At 34.1% G+C, this 20,678-nt stretch overlaps 1 protein-coding gene and 1 long non-coding RNA gene across 3 annotated transcripts in view; one reads left to right on the top strand and one right to left on the bottom strand.

The window, feature by feature from the left end:
* Positions 1–1,924: 1,924 nt before the first annotated feature.
* LOC136987011 (uncharacterized) lies at positions 1,925–4,061 on the bottom strand. Its single transcript, XR_010882567.1, has 2 exons — positions 3,976–4,061; positions 1,925–2,235 (listed from the first exon to the last, which is right to left on the bottom strand). It is a non-coding gene; the product is annotated as an uncharacterized lncRNA (long non-coding RNA).
* A 6,287-nt stretch (positions 4,062–10,348) lies between these two features.
* The window catches only part of LOC136987109 (cytoplasmic aconitate hydratase-like), a 53,070-nt gene continuing 42,740 nt past the window's right edge, over positions 10,349–20,678 (top strand). For both annotated transcript variants that reach the window (XM_067284776.1, XM_067284775.1), the window contains exons 1-2: positions 10,349–10,453; positions 19,569–19,667. In XM_067284776.1, coding sequence (XP_067140877.1) covers positions 10,441–10,453; positions 19,569–19,667 — 112 coding nt within the window. In that variant the 5' untranslated portion in view covers positions 10,349–10,440. The remainder of the gene's footprint in view (positions 10,454–19,568; positions 19,668–20,678) is intronic.

Raw genomic sequence — 20,678 nt, 5'->3', positions numbered from 1 at the left:
TTTTACAAGCCATAAGTCATCCTCTGTCTGTATTAGGTACTAATACAGACAGAAAATGACTTACGGCTTGTGATTTTCAATACAGATCCGAACGTAGAAGCAATCATGAGCTCCTCTTTGCAAGTGCATACCTCATATTGAATACTTATGATGTAAAGTGTTTTTAAAAGTATTTTTCATTAAATAAATATTTATACCCATATGCATAAATAAAACCATTGTTTCATAGAATTATGTATTTTATATTATCCAGTTGCTGGCAGTGGCGTAGCGAGGGGGGTGCAAGGGGGTGTATCATGCACCAGGCGCCACTCGCAGAGGGGTGCCGAAGTGGTCTCCGAGACAAACTATATGTGTTTCTGGAGGGGGAGCGGGGCACCAGTTATGTTCGCTATGCCACTGGTTGTTGGTACAGAGTTGATGGATCACACTGCTTGTTGAAGAAGAGGTGGGCTAGGTACAGTACATCTTTTTTTCTTCTGATATTGATCAATGTCAGAAGAATAAAAGATGTACCTGGCCCATCTCTTCTTTGACAAGCAGTATGTATTTTATTCAGACCTCTAATAAAGCAGAAACATAAAGTTCTTTCTGGGATTTGCGCTTAACTATGTTGACTATTAAAAAAAACGTACTGTCTATCCAGGGGTCACAACAAAATTTTACACAAAATGGGGGGGTTCAGAAATGAAAATAGTTTGCACACCACCGATTAACGGCACTGAATTCAATTTTATTCCTATTAATCAACATATTGCATCAAGTTTATAATTGTAAATGCTATCCTACAATGAACTCATGTGCTTAAATATTTTAGATTAAAAAGCTTTTATTTATATTAACTTATCAGCTTAGCATTGCATGGCAAATTGTATGGTAGGCCTACTAACTTATATGAGATTTAATTTGAATTTTACAAACTATGTAATAATAATAACAACTAATTGGTTCATAAATCATGGTTTTAGTTTGTGTACAATAATTTTTGGGGAAATTTTAGATCCTGAAAATATTCTGCACGCTTTTTCGTAAGTTGCATACATTACTTCTTCCCGACTGCAGATGGGTACACTTTGTTTACCTTACTGTGAACAAAAAAATACCAAGGTGGAGGTCGAGGAGGAAAATTCTCCAACCGACAGTTTTTGTCAAATTCCCCGACTTTTTCTAAACACTAATGTTTTCATTAGTGTTCTTGACTTTCCAGGTGTGTAGGAACTCTGTATATAGTTTATTACAGATCTGAAATAATTCAAAAACAGTCTATATATCTGTATTTTTCAATAATAAAAATAAGTTTACTTTCTTCAAATATCACTATGAAATTTTATGCAGCTTGCTCCCAGAGTAATGTAATGTTAATTACAAAAATTATTGAATATTCTTATAGAATATACAGTATTTAAATCTTCTTAAACATTTATGAAATTTACAACTTCCATATAATATTATGTATAGAACACATTTTCCACGTGGTATTATAAATGCACTTTAAAATATTTTCAATTTATTCAAAATCCTGACTGAAGAGCAAAATCAGTAAAATTTTTGTAATGTTTAGTTATAAAAACAACAGCCGTGTAAATCAGACAGTGTAAAATTATAGTTAAAATGTTCTATATAAAAGTCAAAGTCATACTTTACTAGTTCAGATTATAAATTAACAACAGATTATTAAATACTAATAAAAATATTTGTTCTCTTCAATGTGCTAAAGTTTATGGGCATAGTCTGTAATTAGGAACAATGTGTTATCTGCAATTATAAAGAAGTAGCTTTAAACTTTTAATAATTTTGCAATTTCGTTTAAAATTTACTATCTTGAAACTGGCCTTTTAAAAATGGAGGTAACAATTTGTTAAAAATCACATTCAATTAAACAAAAAGACTTTAGTTAGCTGACAAGTTACAATAAGCCACTCAGTACTCTGTAATGAAAACTTTTATTTGCCTATAGTTTCTTTTGCTTCAATCTTTTATGCAGACTTTACAATCATTGATACAAATCTAAAATTTCAATCAATAGTACAAGAGTTCTTCAGTAATAAAGTCTATATCGATAAGAGTTCCTCGTGTGATGCAAGTTACGAAAAATGCCAAACATTTTATGCTTACAGAAATCCGTAACAACTGGTAATGGAAATGATCAATTAAAGAATTATTCAAATACTCGTCACTGTTTCCTGGCAAAATTATTTCTTCAAATGAATTGAGAGCACCTTCTGAACTGCTTATCTGCAGAATAAAGAAATTAAATTGATATATATTATTTCAAATAATAGATTATTAGATTAGATACCAAGGTTTCTGTGTTGTTGACTGTTTTTCCTGCTTTGTGAGAGTTTACGTACATATATTGTTAAAAAACAACATACCAATATATACTCGGTCTGAAAACACTACCTAAATTATTATAAAACATTTTTTCCCATAATTTTACATTTAAAAAGTTTTGCAAGTCTGAGCAATTATTAATAAATACTTAAAGTAGATAACTGCTTTTACAGTAAGTGCAAACACATTAATATTTATTCTGGTTTATACACAATTAGGAACTGCCAGCGAACAAAAATTATCTCCCCGATTGACAATAACAAAAGAATACAAAAAAAGACATGATTTATGTAACAGGATATATGTTAATGCATAAAATATGGAAATTTATAATATAGTGAATACAAAAAAATAATAAAAACAAACATTTTAAATGCATATATAAATATATTATTACAGTTATTATAAAAGATGGAACATGGTACATCTTGCGTACTGTCCTAGAAACTGAAAAAATTTAATTCACCGCCAATATAAAATATTTCGACATTTTCTTTAATAATGGATGAGGCTTTCATTAAGTAAATTTTCTACTGTTTTATATTTTCTGTGATACGATAATAAAATAGATCGTCGTCACAATATTAGAAAGAGACGAGGAGTGAATACATAAGGACGGTGGCTAGATCGACTGGGTAGAAATGCCAATTCTGGCCGAATCTTTGGGCCCACACTTAGAAAAACCAAAAATTACGGACTCTTCCTTGAAAGAGGATTTCATTTCACTCTCACCCCAGTAGTGCCCACAAAGCAGGGTAGAAAACAAAATATTGCCTACATTTCATTTTTGTTTACGTTGTATACACGTGTCGATATATTCGCACATATTGCTAATGTATAATATATTGTAATCAGAAGTGGGCTGCTTTTTTGTTATTAGATACATCGATTGACTTGACAAGTGACCAGAATGAACTAGTTCAATACTGCTCACTTTTTTAGTTCTTGACCGGCTTTATCTAGTTCACTTTTATGTGCAGTGCTGTATCCAAGTGTTGGTGTAAAGTAAATAATTATTTAGTTTATTCATGTGAAACTTATCTGAGATAAAAGTTGGTCTATATAAAACTATACGTCCTTTTTCATTATTGCATGCGCTATAAGGGAAAAGTGCCAGAAAAACTAAAATTTTAAATAAAAATTGCTAAGCGAGGGCCCTAATCCTCATTTAACATGAACATTCTCTCAGCAATCAGCTGTTATAATCCCTAGTAATAAACCATGTGCATTTCAGCTAAATGTGAATATAGTCAGAAGTGACATACATTTCAAGGACAGAAACGAACAAAATACACTTAGTTCACAGGTGATCTCAACACTGATGAGTTAATCTGAACTAAACTGAACAAACTATAATGTGAATTAGGGTGCACAAACAATTTGAAGATCACTGAACTAAATGAACTAAAAGAACAAACTAGTTCAATGAGGTGTAATGAACAAAATTGATTGATCTATAAAGTGAACTAAAACACACAAGACTATTGACGACATAAAATTTATTATTTCCATTTATATCTTTTTGACTGTACGAAACTGTCACCACAAAGCGTCTGGCTAACCCGAGTACAGTGGCAAATATAGGTCTTCCCTCTTTGGTCTATATCCAAAATAACCCAGCTTAATTAACCTAACACTTACCTTCAGCCTAGGTGAACTATTCATTTTTCTTCGAGTAGAAAATCGTTGGGAAGACCACTCGACCATCAGTTATCAACCTGGCAGAGACGTGACACGCTGCAGAAAACGTCAAATTCAGACAATAAATTGACATTTATTTGGAAGTTATATAGATTACTCCCTACGGAATTTCGGGACTTTGAGTATATATCTGAACTCGGGGGACTGAGACAAGTTCAACTGAGGCCATCTTGTAACCCCCGTTAAAAAATCGACGTCAAACTACTGGTCATTTATTGTTTACTGGACAATGTGGTGTTGGGTATATTAAAGCTTGTCTTTCTAGTTCATTTTATAAGTTATCAAAATGGATATTATTTAGATATTTATATTCATATAGTTTATCAAAGGTAAGACATTGTTTTGATTATTAATTATATAAAAATAAGAAAAAAGTGCCCCATGCAGTAAGGATGGACTTTTACCTATAAAGTCAGTTTGATTTATATATTGGATATTATAAATAATGGTAAGATTTTCTTGTTGGTAATTCAATATAAAACTTTGACAATTGGTACAATCCCCAATTTATACAACTTATCTAAGTTGTCCCATTCATTAAAATATTAATAATTTATTATAGTTCCAAGTGAAATGAATAAACTAGTTTAATTAGGATAAAATTGGGAAAAAAATATATAACAAAAGTTAATAATATATTGGATTGTCTATAATAGATATGGGTGAGATTATGTTACTAATTATTTTATATTATAACTAAAAAGAATCTAAATATATGTATTTACTTAATAGATGCGTCAAAGATGTTGTGAGTAATTGCTTTTACAGCCTGTCACATCTACAGAGTACATAACAGTTTTCTCTTTCCCCAAAAGTCCAGTAAGTGAATTAAAGCTATACCACATAATGACTTTTCTCCTTCTAAAAACAGTGTGTATTAAACATTTTGATGACAAATTTATCATCAAAGAAGATAAAGTGAAAAGAGATGATTGGTCATGGTTAATAGTTCCTAGATTAAGACCAAAACTAACTGAAGATGTCTATCCTTCTATATTTCCAAATTGTCCAGCTTACCTTTCACATAAGCCTCCTGCCAAAAGAAAAGAATGATTTGAACGTAATAATCAACAGTTTTGTGAATGGTGCCTAAAAGATATCATTAAATCATACGCCGACTCAAAAGATGGTATTTCCAATCACGTTGCAAATTCTTGGTTGTATTTATTTGATACAGAATATGTTTTATTATATGAAATTACAATGTCAGATATTCCACAAGTAACCCATGCTGTTAAACTGTTTCAAAATTTTGATATATGCATATATTTTAATGGAACCCAATTAATGATAAAAACTTTATATGGCTGTTATGATCAGAAAAAAGTGTGATCAATGGACTAAATTTGAGGCGTTATTGAGTCATTTACAAAGATACAACAAACAGAAGTAAAAATGAAACATAAACTGCTTTAAAACATACAACTTATGTTTTGATTCATCTTATTGAATATCTGTTTGAAAAGTTTTCATTGAATTTGTACTTTTGGGAAAGTTCCAAACAGATAATCCGAAGCTAGATTTGGACATATATCACACAAATATGTAGTTATCGTGTTAGTGTGTGCGGGTTTCAGAATGTGAAAAAAAATTAAAAATTTTAAGTTTACTGAAATTGAAATCTGAAAGAACAGGGAATTTCCACATTAAAGATTTGATGTCGGCTCAAGTAGAAAATTGTATGCAAAATTCCTTTAAATCACAGATGGATATTTGTTTCAAATGTTTTGATGATGTTCCTATTGAACGTGAAGTGATAACAGTTCCTTTGTCTACCATTAAAACTTTAGTTTTTATTGCTGGTTATGCCGTTCGTAAATTATTACAGATTTCGTGTGAAAAGTGTAAATCGGTAATATCCCGTTTGGATAAAAGATTAGAATTTGACATTTTACATCCCGAATTATAAGTTATATTAAAGAAATTGATAGAGGTGGTCTTTCATATCCATCTGATTTATTTTTCTTTAAATGTTGAATTATATAAGCTATTTCAATGTTTATTGCAAGCTAAGTATGAAGATCAACTTCTACAGTGCAAAAAACAAAAAGAATTATTTATTAAACTTTCATTTGAAAGAATTGAACTAATTGATTTAGTATCTGTCAGTGTTCCATGTATCTGTGGAACAATGCCAATGTTTTCTTTTAGAAAGTTTTTTAAATATAATTTCAAATATTTTTTAAAGTAATTATCATCATGCAAGAACATCAGTTTTGAAAGATATGCCTGGAAGAAAAAGGAAATTACAAACTTACAATAAATCTGTAAATTAATTACTTTAAATACTACACATTTCCACTCACTCCCACTTATTCTCATAATAGTAATAAATATTTTTATATTAAGTTTTTGTAAATACATTTACATAAGTAATATGTAATAATAAATATAGATTTTTAAAATGAATTACTATTCTTTGTAAGATAAAAATTAATAATTGCAAGACTTTTGGTATATTTATTTGTTTAAAAAGTTCATATAATAAATTTAAAAGTTAACCATGCAGTGTTGTTCTTTATTCATGAAACTTTTTTACTTAAAAATTATCTAATACATTTATAACATTTAAATATTACATCGATAAATTAATTTTTAAAATAATTCTTTTGATAAAAAATATTCGATTTAGCATAAATGATCAGAAACGCTTTGACGATCGGTTAAGGAAACGACCAGTACCGTGACGTCATAACACTTACAAGCAGGCCTCAAATAATGACGGCCCAGGTTCGACGGTACCCTACTTTTGGACCGGAGGGGTTAATGTTACCTATGGTAGCAAACAAGGCGGCTCGTCTCTGAAACAGTGGGGATGCACGTTCTAACCTAACCTAACCTATTCTAATAATTTGGTTGGCAATAATTATGGTAATTTATTAGAATAGATTAGGTTAGAACGTGCGTCCCCACTGTTTCAGAGATGAACTGCCAAGTTCGCTACCATAGGTAATATTAACCGACCAGAAACCAAAGATAAGAAAGTTATCAGATTAACGATTTCTTGCCCTTCACAGTGTTTTTTCTATGCCATTTTAGAGTTTCCCACTAGGCAGCGTTGCTTGTAGTTTAGTATATGTTACCTTTTATTTCTTTTGTTCAAGAACTACCATGAATCAATAACTAGCGACGTTAAACACCGGGAGGCCTGCAACGGCTTCCCTCTGGGAAATCCATCCGAAGCACGAACGGTCGGAAGCACCCCGAGTTCCGACATATACTCAAAGTCCCAAAATTCCATAGGGAGTAATCTATATAACTTACGGTACTTATAACTTATTCATCTGGGTACGGTTACTCGTATCTCGTCTTCCTCTACAGAGTAAATAGCGTGTCTTCCGATTCTTTATACATATTGTCCCTATTAAAAAAGTATTTCATTATCTCACTGTGTTTCTCGATAATCAAGCTTTAACAAATTACACATTTACAGAGGATACTGCTGCTTAATGTTCTCGATCAACTTGAGGAAGGGGTCCACATCCGATTTATCCTCCACGTCTAGTGCATTCGCGGTGACTTGACGACAGTAATTGTACCAATCTGTTACGGTGTTTGGGGAGGTCTTTTTAGCTTCAAGTGACGATTCGTGGATTGCTTTATCTAGTGTCATCTGGTGCGCCCAGCAGTACATTAGAATGATTGCTTTCTGTGGCGAGATTCGGACGTGCTCAAAGAAAGTACCAGTAGCGATTTGTTGAACCTGTCCGTGCTTATGGCATTGCAGGCGTCCCCATCCTCTGCCTTTATCTTTCTCTTCGGTGAAGACTTCTAATTTCATCCACTCTTTGCATCTATTACACTTTTTGGCTTTACGAAGGAGACCCTGATCTTGTAACCACTCGATACACGTTTTCTTATCTTTGACTACTTCTAATACTAGCTTAAAGAAGTTCATTTTCAAAATTTACGTAAAGAAAACACGCCGTCGGACTAATCTTAGTTTTAAGACGTTCTACACAGAAGCTTGCTTGCCGCCCTCTGGCGGTGAAGTTAGGCGTTAGCTACGTATTTCGCCCCGTGTTCTACACAAAAGACACCGGTAGTTGGAAGTAGCGCCATCTAGCGGTGAAAATGTGCAAACTACTCAAAAAACACTGTAAAATGCAAGAAATCATTAATCTGATCTTTGGTCTCCGGTCCAAAAGTAGGGTGGTCTCGGTCCCCTGAGTTCAGATATATACCGAAATTCCATCTATATAACGTCCGTTTATATATTATTTTTCGTTTGCTTTGTTTGAGAAAAACACTTTTCGTCTTGACTTTCTCCGGCCAATTACTAAATAATATTTTATCCGACGACTCGAAATATTGCTTTCTTGTTTCTTCGGGAGTTCTCTTTGTAAAGCCTTAGCCATAATAGTGAGGTTGCGGCCGAAGTTTTCATTTTTAAAAATTGAACGTTGGACGTCGAGCGCTGCTTATAGGATAGCGGCGCTCGACGTCCAACGTTCACGTTTTACAGATGAAAACTTCGGCCGCAACCTCGCTAATAAAACACTCGTGCCGTCACACTCCCACGTCTTAGCTTCTTATTGTCATCTCATATTAGAGCAGGAAAGGTAGGCCGTTTGGAGAAAAAATATTTATCTCGGTAATATTACATAGCTTATTTACGTTTTATTCATCGCTTTGTGATGTTTTTTATGAGACGTACTGGATCCCGTGAGCAGGGTGGTACAATAAATAAACTTTGATAACAAATTTTAGCACAAAGTATTTTATTTATTCACAACGAACCGGTTCTTTTTACAAGATCCCAACTTTACGACCTTATCCTCAAAATACACAGGCTTTGAACATTTTATAACCAAACCAACAAAAAAAAAAAACTTCCTAGCACGTGACAAATGAACGTGGGACGATCTAATTTACTTTAACTTAAAAAACTAAACTTACAACTATCTTATAACTAAAGGAAATGAAAAAATATGGAAATTAATTAAAGATAAAGGATAGAGAGGAAGACTAGAAAATACCCGATCGTAGCCCGTTATTTCGGGCGATAAGCGCATTTTTTAAACACGCTGGTTATTTTGTAGTGTTCAACATGGCGGAAAGTCGGGAGGAGATGATATTAATTCTGTCATTGCTGTCGAATATCGATTCAGAATCATACGAGGATAAAGATTCGACAAGTTCATCAAAAGATGAAAATGAATTTGTACACTTTTTGGACAAGTAGCCTACTGGAAAAAATTTATTTTCGTTTAGTTTATACCGTGAAATCAAAAATTTCGTAGCATACGCTGGCCATTTTCCGTACTGTCTTGCCCCATCTGAAATTTGGGACGACGTCGTTATCTGATCTCGGTCGCTTTGTTTCGAAAAAAAAATTGTTGTTTATTTCCTCTAAATTTTTAAAATCACGGTCACATTCGTCACACGATAAGATGTGGTTGCCATCTTGTTATTCAATAGAACAGCTGTAACCGCTTTGTCATTGTGGTTTCTTCCCTACGTACCGTATATCAACCGGTGACGTCATAACCGTGATTTTTAAACGCGGTTGGTTATTGGGGTTGCGTTCCGGTAATTGCCTGCCAGCAGTTATCGGTAACACCGGTTAGAATTTCCAAACGCGCCCCTAGTCTACAAAGCAGTTACTAGTTCGTTTTCTGGCCACTAAGCGGTACAGTACAATAAATGCAACCATTGTCGATAGATATACTGGTCCTTGAGCTATGCTCTCAAGTAGAGTTAATGTGTCAGGTTGCCGATAAATGGCGATAGAGTCGCACTACGGCGAGAAGTTGGTTTATCTATTTGGTTAGTAGGTAGTTTTCCCGTTAGTATGACAATATAATTAGGAAAACCGTAGCTTATCCTCCGATACATTTAAATAGTTGGCCGGATGGCCGAGCAGTCGAGGTGGCAATCTACCGTTCTGGGGGACCCGGGTTTGATTCCAAACGGGTCGATAAATCCCTAGGAATTTTTCGGGGAGTGGTTCCTCCGGGCCCTGTCTTTTCGCCACCCGGCCGCCCCATTGTGGGCCTGGCCGAACTCATAATGGGCTTGGTAAAAGAGGCCTTCTTAGGGCCCACAGGGTGGAATGAGTTTAAAAAAAATACCTATTTTATTTGTCAACCTCTAACTTATTATCCTCTAATTACCTAATTAATTAAAAATTTCACACGAATTCGCGATTTTGATCGCATCTGTTGACTGGCGTCCTGTTAACCAGAAACTACCAAAAAAGTTAACTTTCTCGTCTATAAGACCCATTTTATTTTTATTTTATCAATATAATTATTCGTGCGGGTAACCGATAATTCATCGGATATTAATTTTATTTCCCAAAAACGGCCGTCGGTGTCGCCGTCGTTCCACGAAACGGTAGCCAATGAGCACGGCGGACAAATTGGCACGCCGACGGACGACGTGAGTCGAGCAGAGACGAGAATGGCGGCGCGAGGTGAGTCACTCTGTTTTTTCTGTCCCGCCGGTCGGCGTTGTGTCTTTCCGGACGCTATCGTTCGAGCTGTAGGAAAGCGGGTCGACGGCGGAACGTCCTCCGCCGGGGCCTCGGATTCGATTTTCGTCTGCGACGGCATTGCAGAAGGAGAATTAGCGGACATCCTCGGGCCCTTTAACCCCGAGTTAAAGGGGCCCGACGGGTCGTCTCTCGACCCGCTTCGTCATACGCGCGTGTGGCGCGGAGGCGGAGATCCAGGTCCGCGGGCCTCCCGGTTTATTTCCCTTTTTTCCTTATAATTTTCCTCGTAAATTCTTCGTCGTCGGTTTTCTTGGCTCTAAAAGTTCGCGTACGTCTTCCGACGAGATAAGATGGCGAAACTTCTCCCCTCGTCGATAAGATACGTCCCTCCAATGACAAATCGACGAGAAGTTTCTGTTGTGAGCATTTAAAAGTCGTAAGTGTCAACGAAAAGGAAAAAAAGTCTGTTTATGAAACTGCCTGCTATCTGAATGTGGCTGTGACTCTTGCTTTTATAAAGTTGACATTGTCCGAATGCCCCGTCGGCGTGTCTCCCGACCGTCTGCGGTAGAAAGTAAATTGTTCTGCCGTTTTCTTGGAGTAAAAGGCCGGGGCGGCGAGAACTGGTCGGTCGGACGGTCTGGGAAATCGTCCCGACCGTACAGAGGGTGACTGAGATTGCGGTTTTTCAGGCGTGCGTTCTTGAAATTTCGTCTGTTACGGATGTCGAGAATAAAAAAAAAACAAAGAATCATCTGCCGACAAAAATTTGCCAACTTACTTTTGGTAGGATGTTGACTGTGAACAAAGAATTTTCTGCCCGCCCCAGAATTGTAGACTTCTCCCGTACGGACAAAAAAGTCAATGGAATCGTACTCACATCTGCAACCCTTTGCAAGATTTTTGCTGTGATGTTGCCGGTTGCGTGGCTTCGCGTTTAAAAGGAGTTCACCGGATTTCCAAGGGCATGGTCCGCAAGTGTCGGGAAAGTTATTGTGGTCAAAAAACTTCACGCGCCAGCTTTTTTATGCCGTCACGTTTGCCTGCCACCTTTGTCCTTGCTGCTGTCACCGTCTTTCTTTTTCATGTTGCCTCTAACCCTTTCTCTTCCTCTTGCGTCTTTTGGCGTCGCCATCTATTTCCTGTAATTACAGATTCGGTTACCCAAGCCTGGATTTGATCCCACGTCTTCGGCGGTACCAGTTCGCTTTTAAAATTAAATACTACCAAAAGAGTATGGAATACTTTATATAATAATTTTATTTTTGGTATATGGAATTTAATGTTAAACAAATTCAAACAAATTAATTTGTGCTTTAAAAACAGTCCGATACTGGAACTTATAATTGCAAGTGGTTTGAAAATGATTCATAACGGATAAAGGTGTTTTAAAATATTTTTTAATATCAAAATTTAAATAATGTAATAAAATACTGTGCACTAATACTGCAATGAAAATGATTCATAATTTCTCCTCCCTTCTTGGCTCTGTGATTACTAAGAATGTTTTTTTTCTTTATCCATTATGAATTGTTCCAGGATCACAGTTAAATGTTTGGGGATGAGCCCAATATCCAGGTCAACCTATCTAATGTAAGAAAACTTTACTCAACCTGGATCTGTCGGAGAGTAGCGTGCTAGTGTCTTTTCTGTCTTATCAATTCAGCCATCAAATGTTCATATTAATACAACACGGCACTTCACTTTGGATAAATGTTCTCGGCTAACTTAAGTAGCCATCGTCGTGTTCAAACTACATGCAACTAAGGGATTCCAAAAATGTCATTTTGAACCTGATGGTGGCTAGTTAAACTAACCAAAAACACATGTATTATTCAAAATTAAATTCTAAGTTGTAAAGGTTTTTTTTTCAAATAAGTGTTTTAATATAAATTGCCAGAACTTATTTAATAGTAATTTTGTAAAATAGGAGAAATTTGCATTGTATTTTTTACCCTGGGGCACTAAGAGGGCAATTGTGAGCTTAGTCTAATTCCGAAGAGCCTAGCTTTCTTCTGGGTTAGGCTAGTCTACATTCAGATAGCAAGTGGGTTAGGGATGGGGCCAGACAAAGCTGAGATGGACCACTTTTAAAAAATTAAAAAATTTTTTAAAAGTGGTCCATCTCAGCTTTGTCTGGCAACCCAAATTCAATCCTGGGTCTCTGTAGCAGTAGGTTTCTTAACCTCCTTGGCCAGTTGACCAGTCATTCTTTTGGTTAATTCAGTAATTGTTTTAATTCTTTGAGTTTTTAATTACATTATAGACATTATCGTCTTTTATAATACATTTGTGTAAATAATAATATGTAAAATGAGAAATTTACTCTTTCGTAAAAGAAATCTTCAAAATTCTTAACTGCTTCAAAGAAACAAAGTTTCAATTTTCACATCTCTCCAAACTGTAGGGTGGTGCGAAAGTGTCCAACCAAAACTTGGTTTTCAATTTGTTTGAATACTGCCTCAAAATTAATTTGTGCTTTCAAAATGTGCCTGGCAGTAGCAGATGGGCTGTTGAGAAGCCTCTGGAAATTTATAGAGGTCCAGCAGGGCTGGTTTACTGCTGCTGGCACTGGCCAATATATTTTGTGCTGCAATAAGTTCCATCCACCTATGTACTGTACATAGGACAAGTTCTCTTTCATGTTCTGTTTATTTCTGCACATTACAATGTGTCTGATATGAGTACCTTTGAATGCACGTATCCAGTTACGACATATACCCTTGAGCGTGTTGTAACACCTACGCTCGAGCGTAGGTGTTACATAAGTGCATGCATCCATGCTTTTAGATAATCTGTGTCCTGAATCATCTCTCAGTAGACTATTGCCCTCAAAGAGCCCTACAGAAAAAAAATAGTGGAATCGGTGGCCACTTGACAGGACCATGTCATTCAATCTATAAATGCGGGAACTTGTAATTCAGCCAAACACGCACTATCCTAACACAACGAGGTGGTGCACTATATTGCTGAAAGTAAGCAGGAAAAGTCACTGTCCTCATCCAACACCACGGGCATAATTGTGTCCTCTAGCATATGCAGGTACAAAGTTGTCATTGTCTACAATCTTTCCCTGCACCCATTTACGAAATTTCATTGGTCTGCCATAGTCATCATTGCTGAGGTGTTGAAACAACTATATCTTGTACTGTACAGATGCCATTTGTTCCTGTGGACAGTCTACTGGCTTGCTTTGGCTTTCTTGGCTTGTTCTAGTTTTCAGGGATAGGCATCTTATACTCTTTTTTGGACTCTCAACTAGTATCACTTGGAGTCATGGGAAGTCTCATCATTTGTGGCAATTCTCAGCTGCCCATTTTTCAGTTGGTCCTTCACACTTCCTATTTTTTTGAAACTTTGCAATGAGTTTTGCCTCTATCATGGGTTATGGTTCTAGGAACATGCTTGACATTGACTGTCTCTGCAACGTAGCAATAACTACTCAAACCAGACAGCAAAATTGTCTAAATTTGATGTTCTTTACTTAAAGGCATCTCCCAAGCTCATTCTCAAATAATTGGAAAACTCTATTAAATCTCTAATGAGACTTATGCCACCTTGTATATTTAGCTTGTCTTAAAGATTACGAACATTAATAAAGATTTTCAAACAATTTTAAATAAATTATACAAAAAGTTATATATGTAAAGATAAAATTAAATAATTATATAAAAGTTATGAAATAAAATAAAAATTTGCAAGCTCGGGAGACTTGAATGTGATCAGATTTTTGTGATTCTGACAAAATTGTTCATTTATAATCTTATATTAGATCTATGATGATAACACCTGTGTTTTACTACATTAAATGATTTTTTTTAGTTTTATACTTAGAAACTTTTATTTAAAAATAGCTTGTCGTACTAAAAAGTTCAATTATTACCTAATTATCGTGTTCGACGAGTCCTTTCTTTAAATCCTTGATTAAATGCTCTTCAAGAAATTCCTTTCTCACCTTCAGATTGAGGAATAAAGACTGTTTTGAACCTGGAACATCGCTTCCAATTTTTAGATCTTTGAAATATATTTAAATTTGTTATCAGTGAAGCTTATGGCATGATGGGAAAAGGGTTTGAATGGCTCATTGGCTGTTAGGATATGATACGTCCTGTTTCTCAATGCATATCTGGCCAACTTCGGAAGCCATACCCATGGGTCTGGATGGTTTTCTTTCTCTTGTTCAAAATGGGTCCTCTGCTGAATCCTAACACTAGCTTCTTGACCATTCTTACGTGTTGCATCCCGAAACCGAGGTTAAAGTGATGTTTGAATGAAGTACAAGCCACAGAACTAATGAAGGACTCCACTCGAGTTAGCTATGACAGTTAGAGCAATGTTGCAAGAAAGGATCTCTTCAGAACCAGTTGGGTGGGTGCGATCTTCAGATTAGATCAGTAAACAGAAAGAAGTAATGATAATGCACCTGTATATAAGAATAATTGTTAATAACTCCAACAAATCTTTATAATTAAACCAGCAAATAAAGTTTTTAATATATTTTGACAAGCGCTTGCGATCTGAATTGGGATCTGCTTTGGGTCAAAATGTTCTATACAAAAATTGGAATGCTTAAAGAATGTTTTGACCCGAAGAAGATTCCAGTTCGGATCAAAAGTGCTTGTCAAAATATATTAAAAACTTTATTTGCTGGTTTAATTATAAAGATATGTTGGAGTTATTTACTATATAACCAGCTTTGAGAAGATTTAGAATAACCGTCAGAAAAGACGGCTGCAGTACACCATTGTATAGAAAATCGATGGCTATAACCACTATCATCTTTTTTGTTACAAAATAGCAACTTTCAGATTGTTTCTTGTAAGGAGAGTTTTGATCTATATGTCGAATAAAGAAGAATACAAATGAAAATCAACAAGATTATAGTAGTAATGAGAGCTCGCTGCATGTTGTTCCTTTTACCTTTGTGTTGTCATCAATGGAGATTACTCCATTGATGACAAATTTAGGTACATTTCAGAGATTTAAAATCAGGAAAGACATTTCAGGTTCAAACTATTTTAATTATAGACAATATTTTTTCAATCTGAAGACGAGAAATGAATTTCTGATAGCATTGAATCGAAGATTTAAATAATAAACTCATTGAATGTGATAGTGAGTAGTAATTTGTTTTTCATTAGAATTAAATGGAGTTGTGTAATTGGAGAGAACATGTTTTTTTTTAATTCGTTTACATGATTGATTAAAATATTTTAAATTTAAGAATATGTTATTCTGCTTAATAATGTACACGAGACTCTTGCTAATCCAACTATTCCTTACATAGAGAGGTGCCAGATTAGCAAGAGTACTAGATTGCTAATTTCTGGCCCGAATATGTTGCATTCCCACCCGTGCCGGGTGACCGGCACGGGTGGGAATGCGACATATCCGGGTCAGACCACCAGTGCATCAAACATATTTAGAAATTAATCCTTTATTTATTTGAAGTTGTTCAGAAATAAAAACAATCCTTTTTGTAAAACATGATTTTAGTATTTTGTATAGAAAAGTTTTTTATAAATAGAACCCTACTCGAGTGGTTATACTGCAGTGGAATCGAACAAATTAGCCAATAAGTTTTCAAATGATAATCTTTTATTTAATTCAACAGATAAGAAGAATGATAATTACAATCTTTGTAGTTTCACAACACTGAAAATGGACATTCTATTGTTACGTTTACATGCACACAGTTATATTTAACTGAAAAGTTTCTCTAGTATGAAGTAAATGCTATTATTTTACCTTAAAATTTCACACTTCTATTTTTAAAAAGTTTTTGATAATTAAATTATTTAAAATAAACTTCCTAATTTTTGTAGTTTTATTTTTGTTTAACAGAAATTAAGTTTCAGCAAAAAATATCAAACTTTCTGTAAATGTCTGTCTCTTTTAATATCAAACTTATTTTAAGGTTTTTTTTTAATCCCTTTTAATATTAAAATTTGAATTAAAAACAGTCAAATGACTCCACAATTTTTCTTTTTTCTTTTCGTATAATCATTGGTATCGTAAATTATCTAAACAAAGTAAAGGTTACTAAGCAACAATAAGCAAAGATAACTAATCATCAGGGAATTAAAATACAATAATTAAACCTTGTAAAAAGTAATTCAAATTTGGCCGGGCCCACGTTGGGATCAGCCGGGGGACGAGGTCTCGTATCGGGTCTGCGAAAAATAGACTACTACGGCTCAAATTTACGGGTCCCTCGGCTTTTACTTTCTTGATCGTCTAGCATTTTGACAATTAATTCCAAATTCGACATCCAAAATATATCCCTTCAATAATTTATATGATTAAACATGCTTTTGATGTTTGGCAGATTTGATTCCGAACGATTTTCGGGATTTACAATTGGCAAAAATTACAAGCCATATTTGAGAAAGAGAATCTTAAATTGAGATAATTTGATGACGGTCATATCTTCCTCCGCAAAAATTCTGGTGCGTATAGTGTCACTTGCCCATTGTCTCCGTCAAATTATTTCAAGATTAACGAAGAAAGTTAGTACTTTGATTCGTTTCAAAAACTAAACAATTATCAAGACTACAACAATAATCTTGACCGAGTATGAATTAATCAATAAAATAAAATGAGATTTGTAATTCATATTAATACAGAAAACAATGTTTTCTATCAATGTAAGCGTACAAGAAGCTCTAACACAGTTTGACGGTCAACGATGGAAATAAATAACAAATTGAACAAAAACTGAGCTTTTACCTTAATGTAAAAAATGCAGACAAATCCAGCCGACATTAAAATACTTTCAAATGGACGTCGGTGTTGGCTAACGTGCAATCTCGAATTCACGTTTTAAAACTGACCAAAGTTAATGCCAACATACACGACACGAAAGCTAATAACACTCGTTTCGGTTGCAAAAATTTACTGCAATTTACCAAATTATAATTGCACTAATCGATTCAGTTACAGAATTTAAATTACGGACAGACTTGTTGCCCGCACGTAGACGTATAGACTACAGAGATCGTATACTACAGATAGTGAGATACTGCGTAACATTCAATCTCTGTATTCAGATAATTGCCAAAAATCATCATATGATTAAATTAATTAAGCAATTAACTTCAGATCGATAAATTATTGTCGCCTAATTAAACCTTTGATTCTATACTAGTAATATACTGTATTTAAGTTTAGAAAACGCTGTACTGATAATTAAATACGTAGTCTAGAAGATATAAGTATGGTAAGGAATTTCAAGTTTAAATCAAGAATGATAGGATTGTTAACAGAAAGACAGGCTACAACTCTATTTTGTTTTATACATATATAATTTCTAGACTTCCATATTTGACATGTTTACTGCTGCTTAGGAAGCAATGTTTGCTAGCTATATGCCGAAAAAATGTAATGTTTCGTTTACTTACTAAATGTTAAAAACATCAAAGAATGAGAAATGCAGCAAACTTTTACAATGCTCGCAAGAGGAATTGGCACGTGTAGCATTTTGCTATTTAGACTACTACAAGGCATTGCCGGCAGTAGATGTGTTAAAACGTTTTAAAATCCAAATTGTATATTGTCCAGTGGGAAAGAGAACAGAAAATCATTTGGGAATAAAAACCAAAAAGTGTCATTAATAAAATAATCCTTATGATTTTTTTATTCCTAATTTGTGTGGAGAAAATGTCCATATATTTTGACTAAAACAAACTACTTAGTGCCTTAAAAACAAATTAGTTTTGAGATAATTGCATACTTGTTTATCTGGTTTTTGATGTATTTGTCTTAACCATTAACTTTAAAATCATTTAGATTATTAATGTTTATGGCTGCTACTCTTAAATACCAAATTTTTTACACGAAACTTTCTTCCATTTACCATATGAGAGATTTATTTCATTCTGTGTTGTTAATAGTTTTCAGAGTAGTCCAATTTTTGACAAGTTTTAAACAGTATGTATGGTTAGTGACCATATTGGGTAAACTGGAACAGTTTTTAAGAGTCTAAAAAAGAATTTAAATTACTTTTTAAAAATTATTTATATATTGACCTATAAATTAGTTATATTTACAGTGATAACGTGTCATTTATTTCAATGTATCATTCAAAGCTGAAACTTATCCTAGCATTCATCTATAACACACCTTCCTTATGTCTTCCAGCAATACTTTTTTAGAAGCCTTTTGGCCTAGTTCAAGGGCCTGCTTCATGTTCTACACCTTCAAACTGAATGGTTTAATTTACCTTTTGATTTGAAGGTGTAGAACACGAAGCAGGCCCTTAAACTAGGCAAAAAATGTTTGTTGTAAGGAAGGCGTGATGACGAACGTACTATATTTCACTGGTGTGTCCTTTAGATCTATTGTTTTTCTAAAATGGCCATTTTGTCCTTTAATTTGTGAATTGAAATACTAAATTGAATATTATTAGTGCTTGCATGAGGACCTCTTTGGGTGAAGATTGAGGAAAGCATTCTGTTCGTTTTAAGTCACCCGAACTTAAATATAAATGAAGGTAAATTATTTGAAGGTTTGTGTATAAAAAGTCACATTGCCAATGAAAATATCGAAGAACGATGAGCCCTGACAACGTAGACGGATTAAAATTTTATTAAAATTAGCTGTAATATAGCCCGACAACCCACTAATTCCTGTTTTGAGAGAGAGAGAGACAAACCAGGGCTTATGATTTAAGTCAGTTTAGTGCATAATAATGCAATTTTACATTGCGTCTCTTTGCATTCAGAAAATTGGATAAGATAGAGTTGCAGTGTCTTAATACTCACGACCTAGAGATGGTCGGAAGGACTGATCGAATTATAACAAACAGCCTATTGCTAATCTAGAAAAGTCTTGTGTGTATTGCATTATAAGTTTCCTAATAATATAGTAAAATTATTAATTTATTTGCTATAATTAATCTGTAGCTCAGTGTTTTTGATAGGAAAGTCGAGACGCATGATAAAGATGTATTTTTGATTTAAATAAATAAAATATCCATAAAACATTTACTTAAGTGATAAATAAATTATGTTTTAATTAATTACTATTAGTAATTTTGTGTGTAAACTTAGCATGTTATTCAATGCATCTAATTAAGTAACTTTTGATTTTGTAGGATCTGTTAATCCATTTCAATACCTACTTAAGCCATTAGAAGTTAATGGATCGAAATATCAATATTTTGATTTACTCGATTTAAAAGATCCAAAGTATGGTAAGTATAATTATGTTGTTGTTATATTGTAATGTATTAAAACTAAGAGAAACACATTTGCAAAAATAGAGTTATAAAAATGTTTACAGATTTTAATAGAATTACTAATTAATGATTTTTTTAAAATAAACTGAAAATAGAACACATTTTTAATGAGATCTATCAATTAATTTAACTTATAAATAATTGCTTGTTTGTTGTTTGTGTACAGCAAAGTGACTTGTGGTCAATCTACCAAGGAGAGACATCTCCCAGGAGGTCTTTCTATGAGAAATCGGCCCCTAGTTATGCGTTAAACATAAAGGAAATTGCCACGTGACTAGCCTGTCGGCGAGACGCAACCCACAACCGACTACCTGTGTTTGGCGGTTTGGCCACTCTGCCACCGACGGGCTCAATATAAATAGTTGCGTGTAAAAACTCGATTAGTACTAATCACACAGAATGTTGAAATGTATAGCTAGTCTTCAGTTAATTTTGTTCTTATGTGGTTCATTAATTAGGGGAAATTTCCCAACTACAGACCACTTTTTTGATATAGTTTCAATGGTCGCAGCTACAAGGTGTGTAGAGTTTGTTTGATGTGTTTTCATTCGAAATTCTGCTTTTGAGAAATTCGGCATGTTAAAAATGCTAATGAAGGACTGCCTGTATCTTATAAAACGCCGTTTAAGTTCAAAAGTTATATTTCTAATATATTCTCACTACAAAATGTTCAATTAGTCAAGCTCCTTAGGCAATTTCTTACATATTTCTGTCGTTCAACATTTTAGTAAACAAATTGCAAAAATTCTATATTCGAAATTATTTTCCTTAAAGAGAGTTATTATCTTAGTGGAAATCAATATAAGATAGCCAACACGAATAATAATTGACAACACACAGAGAAAAACTAGACCGAGTAGTTCATGAATATTCATCACTACATTTTTTTTTTTAAACTGTATTGGTATGAACAAGTACTAGTGTATATTAAATATTCCTATTAAAAATTTACAGTGTTTACAGATA

The sequence above is a fragment of the Centruroides vittatus genome, unplaced genomic scaffold (genome assembly GCF_030686945.1).
Source record: "Centruroides vittatus isolate TY-2023 unplaced genomic scaffold, ASM3068694v2 scaffold_1444, whole genome shotgun sequence".
In the NCBI taxonomy this organism is placed as follows: Eukaryota; Metazoa; Arthropoda; class Arachnida; order Scorpiones; family Buthidae; genus Centruroides; species Centruroides vittatus.
Note: the sequence above shows the minus strand (reverse complement) of the source record. Positions and strands in the feature narration are given on the sequence as shown.